General features: G+C 38.0%; 1 protein-coding gene across 1 annotated transcript in view; it reads right to left on the reverse strand.

Moving 5' to 3' along the window:
• Positions 1-617: 617 nt before the first annotated feature.
• LOC144978949 (organic cation/carnitine transporter 2-like) overlaps positions 618-5,649 on the reverse strand; it is a 5,140-nt gene continuing 108 nt past the window's right edge. Inside the window, exons 2-3 of the mRNA XM_078925568.1 lie at positions 1,676-2,135; positions 618-1,192 (exon numbers count right to left, since the gene is read on the reverse strand). Of these exons, the coding sequence (XP_078781694.1) occupies positions 637-1,192; positions 1,676-2,135 (1,016 nt within the window). The 3' untranslated portion in view covers positions 618-636. The remainder of the gene's footprint in view (positions 1,193-1,675; positions 2,136-5,649) is intronic.

Consider the following 5,649-nt stretch of genomic DNA (forward strand, 5'->3'; position numbering starts at 1 on the left):
GAATTGATGAAAATAACGAATACTTGTCTGTGTCCCCCTTTCGTCTCACAACCAAAAAGAGCGAATAAATGAATAAAAAGAGCTAGTGATGTAAAGAACTCTTCTTTTTTTTTATTCTGTCGGAAGTTGTTAGTGTTATCTACAATATCCTTGTTCTGCAATGTTATAGCTCCACTCCCCAATGGTCTGCCCGTGGAGTCTCCCTATTATAATCGGTGTAACGGTCTGAATGCCACCGAATATCAATTTAAGCATTACATTGTGACCCGATGTTGTACAGTTTCTGATGTTTCACGAGAGTGGAAGAGATTGAGGAGAGCGTCCTAACATTGCAATATTATATCTATTCGAAGCTGCTGTTGACTCCATAACGAAGGTTGTAGATAGGACGATTAAGCAACAAGCAACGATCGCGGACAAGGCCTAATAAAAGAGGAAAAGAAAAGAAAAATGAAGGCGCCAGAGACCGTGAGGCGTTCAAGGGCTGAGACGAGAAGAACCTTCTTAGAATTCAGAAATTCGTCAACAATTGTCTGAATGAGTGTGTTTGAATTTGCCACGTCAACAAATGTCCGAGACCCACATGGAATTACTATGCTGCAATTTCGTTTTCATCGTCATCATCAAATTTTTCTTTTAAAGTTTTTTTCCTTTGGTTTCAGGCAACTTAAAACTAATAAAACAACAAATACAAGTAAGAATTGACACGACAATCATGAAAACGTACATTACATCTTTGTCACTAGGGACCAAGAATGGTGCCAGTATGCCCCCAAGCCGCGCGAAAAGGCTTCCCATTCCGATGCCAATACCTCTTACAACTGTCGGGTAAAGTTCAGCATTACGAGCGTAGGTGCTTACCCAAGCGCCGTCCATTGCTCCCCTGGACATTCCGACAAGAATGGTGCTTCCAAAATATTTTGCCAAATCATTGCTTGATAGTAAGATTGCCACCGAAGTGATAGAACAGGCTGTGCAAAAAACTAAACACATCACAGTATGCAATCTCCGGCTTATGAAGTTCATGGCAAACGTGGAAAAAACACCGAAGGGAGTCGGAATTATGCTAACCATGAACAAATTCAAGTAGAAATTTCCGTACAAAGATTTAGTTCCAAAAGTTAGAGCGTAATACAAAAGGCTGAATGTAAATTGAAGAAAGAGAATGCAAAATGTTATAAGCTTATAACCTCTTCGAACTAGGTCAAACACGGAATAAGATTTGTTTTTATATTTTGGAAATTGTTATTTTCAGCCAAATCTACGTTTTCTAACTCGGATAACGATTTTTTTTATTAAAGTAAAGACCTTTTCGAGACACAGCTCTGAATATCTTTTGTTTGTTTTTGACCTCGAGCCATCTCAAACTTTCTGGAACCCAGAGTACCGGGATCAAAATTAATGCCAAAAGCGCACATCAAGCCAGTTCAACTTTGCGCCAGTCTTTTAATACCCACGCAGAGGGAGTCATTATAAAGTAACCAAAATACCAAATTGGTATCGTTATCGTTATAGCCCGCCATTTCCGAGTCATAAATTCGGATAAGTAAACAAATATCATCATCAGAGTCATTGTGGGAAAGAGCCCTAACATAAATCTAAATACTAGAAATATGCTCCAGTCAATCGAAAATGAAGAAAAAAGATGAGAAATACAGCTTCCTACCAAACCTACATAAAATGTCTTTTTCTGTCAATCAGATCTGACAAATGGCCGCATACATAAGATCCGACTAGCATCCCTAACATTTGTATGGAAATGATGACATTGACAATCCACGCTCTGTCACAGACAAGCTCCCATTCTGTCACAACGGTAGACGTGCCCGGATTGAATTCTACATCACTGCACTTCTTGTAGTCGTCACATGACCCGATGACATATGCATCGTCATTTGTGAGGTCACTTTTTGCTATTGCTTCTGAATCTTTTGTCACCACATGCTCGGTGTAATTAGCGGTTGTCGAACCCGTGGCGTTGTCCATACACCGCCAGCCCGGGTTGTAGTTGGCGAAAGACATGAACATGATAGCGTATGCTGCGAGAGGTTTTACCAAAAAGATTGTTATGATCAGTAGAATAACCTGGAATCGGCCACATCCAGCCGCGTCCTCTATGACATACTCGGCTTTGTCTGTGGAAAGATTGAAAACAAGAAAAAATTATTGTTAATAAAAAGCCGATGGGGGGGGGGGGGGGGGGGGATAACAATGGCTCCTGTTCGAGGCTATTATTGTGTAAGCTGTAAAAACGAGGCAATGAAAATTAAACTAAAATATGAATATGATAATCAAGAGATACACGTTTACATATTGAAAAGCCAGAGATTAATATTGCTGTTGGGCATTTCACCAGGTCTGTAAATTTGGCATTTAAAGTTCAAACAATCGCATACAATCCCTAACTACAATTATTAGCCAGTTGAAGTAAGAACATTATCACAACTGGGTGGGGTTCCTGACCTCCCATAGTGGGCAGGGGGGGGGGATACATACTGTGTCTTCTATCCCCTTATATACTTATATCTGTTTTCCAACATGCTTTCTGTCTTTGCCTTGGAATGAGATTACTTGGTTTTGTCCTGGCCCTGGCCTGAGTCCTAGCTGGGAGGGAAACAGTCAAATGCATAGTTATTGTTTTGGGAGATGATATTTTTTCCTTGTAAATCATCTCTCTGTTATGTATTATTATATTTGTTATTTTGAATGTATAATGTAAGCATTTGAGTGTATTCCTCTTTGTTGGATTTTGTGCTTGTGTCCGGATGAAACTTATAGATGATCTCAAACTAAGTACATTGGTGGTATGCTCTTGGAATCTACATCTGATCCCTATTTGTTCCCTGTTCCCCTATGTCTTACTTTTTCTAGGGTGCTTTAATTGTAATTCTAGAACTTTTTACTATCCCATTTTCTTCCTTTTTACTGGCGCTGATATAACCTAAATGTGTTGCAAGCGCCGTAAAACCCTTAAAAACAACAAACAAACTTTATCACAAACTCGTTATATTATAATGTCACCCAAGTCCAAAGAGTTACCTACAATTTCTCACTACAGTTATAAGTTCTCTGAGGTCCAGACTATTAACTACAATGTATAAATATACGATTTTAAGGCCAGTGACGTCCAATAACAATAATAATAATAATAATAATAATAATAATAATAATAATAATAATAATAACCTTGAATGAATGAATGAATGAATATGGACGCTTGCCGTGACTGTGTGTTATACTTCGAGTGTCTGTTTCTAGTATCCAGTTAGTAATTTGTTTCCATAAATCTCTGTCCAGTGCAAGTGTTCTTAGCTTTTGAATGTTATCATGTGTGTAAGGTGCTGAGGCAATTGGATGTTTCCTTGTGTTGTTGAAATCAGTTCTTCGGTGGTTGTTTCGAAATGTATTTGATATTTTTTGAAATCTTGATCCAATGTTGTTGGAAGTGAAGTTGGTGTACGCCCTCTGTATTTGGCTCCTGGTTTGAAGTAATCATCCATTGAGGTTTGTGCTGGAATATTTTCATCTCGACGGAGCACGTGTCCGAACAGTTTCCATCTTTGTTTCTTTATACGTGTACTGACTGGTTGTGTACTCTACATCTGTCATATACATCCTCATTACTGATTTTGTCTGGCCAATGTTCCCCAATAACTCGTCTTAATTGTTTGCGATGAAGGGTGTCCTAATTCTTTTTTGTAAGACCCCACGTACCCCACACAAGGATTGTCAGCACTAGCGCTACGTAAAGGTGTGTTCTTTTATTTTCATTAATGATGTTCGTCCTGTTCAAACGTTGTGTAGTTCTCTGAATGCAGTTTGAGCTAGCGTTTTTTTCCGTTTGATGTCTTCATTCTCATTAATCAAATTTCCGAGTTTTCTTACACTTTTCCATTCCGCTTGTTTCTTGTTAACCACTCTAATTTCTGTTTTGGATTCGTTGACCTTTAAATTCCAATGTCGCAGAGTATTTGATATTATTGATAAGTTCTGCTTCGCCAGGTCTGCTGTATCAAATATGATATCAACATCGTCATCGCAAATCGGTTCGCGGGTAAGGATTTGAGGAAACGGGAGTTTTTGTCTTAATTCTTTTAGTGCTGCATCCAAATATACGGTAAAAAGGATTGGGCTCAGACTCCATGGGGAGTTCCCAGCGATGTTAATAGTGAAACTTTTCCGCACCAAATGTAAACGTAAGTGTTGTGTTTGCCAGCAGTGATTTTATAAGTCGGATATGATATTTTTCGAGAAATGAATTTAGTACCTTCAAAAGCTTTGTTCTGCAGATTGTATCAAAGGCAGAGCTCATGCCAATGCCCAATACAGTGAACTCTTCTTTGTATTTTTCAGTTCTGGCTTTCAACCACCTTTGAGCCCATATAAAGTCAGTGGTACTCTTATCTTTTCTGAATCCGCTCTGTGTCGGTGACAAATATTCATCCACCTTTGATCTTATTGTGATGAATGTTAATACGCTGAGCAGTTTTCTAAGTGTTGAAAGAAGAAGAATTAGTCTTAGATTTTCTAATGGTCCCTTTTTCTTGTTTGGTTTATTCAAAATAATAATAATAGTAATAAAGCTTATTTTGCAATTAGTTCAGATTATCTGTGGTGATCATTTGATTCAGGAAAAGATTGGCTTTTTGATCATCAAAACCTATCAGACAACACTTGGAACCCCCTCAATATATATATATATATTTTTTCCTTGTAAAGCATCTCTCTGTTATGTTTTATTATATTTGTTATTTTGAATGTATAATGTAAGCAATCTCACAGATAAGTTGCAACCATCACAGCCATGCAGGCAACTAATAATCAACTAACTAATCATAATCCGGACGTGTGGAAGAAAGCCAGAAGAGTGTTCTTGATATTCAACAAAACTGTAAAGTCGTTGGATATAATATTGTTAATTTGTCTCTTCTTGAAATGGTTCTGATTTCACAAGATTCACAAACAGATCAATTATTTTTCAATGTTCTGATAATATAATAAGCAAATGGTTCTTCACATGTAACTTATAAATCAAGCAAATGTTCAGTTTCTAATAGTGTCAAGCTATGAGTGTATAGCCTAAAGTTGGCTTTTTAAAGACCAGCCTCTAACGGCTCATTCACAGTAAATCACAAATTAAGTCTACACAAGACTTTAATCACACTCTACACAAGATTTAAAACAAAACGTATTTCAGCTCAAACTTTGAGCACCACAAAGTCTACACAAGACTTTAATCACACTCTACACAAGAGTTAAAACAAATGAGCCTAAAAGACTCCACTGTCTGGTATCGTTGAGACTATGAGCCTAAAAGACTCCGCTGTCTGGTCTCGTTGAGACTATGAGCCTAAAAGACTCCTGTCTGGTATCGTTGAGACTATGAGCCTAAAAGACTCCGCTGTCTGGTATCGTTGAGACTATGAGCCTAAAAGACTCCGCTGTCTGGTCTCGTTGAGACTATGAGCATAAAAGACTCCTGTCTGGTATCGTTGAGACTATGAGCCTAAAAGACTCCGCTGTGGTCTGAAGAAACTGCTCAAAACTCTGATATTTATAGGCAAAAATCAAGCAAACAACGCAAAATATCACCCCCCACAAACGGATGTGAGTCATATCGGTAAACAACTCAAATTCGGACATTATTCA

Source organism: Berghia stephanieae, chromosome 8 (genome assembly GCF_034508935.2).
Source record: "Berghia stephanieae isolate SIO BIC M18660-M18661 chromosome 8, UCSD_Bste_1.3, whole genome shotgun sequence".
Lineage (NCBI taxonomy): Eukaryota > Metazoa > Mollusca > Gastropoda > Nudibranchia > Aeolidiidae > Berghia > Berghia stephanieae.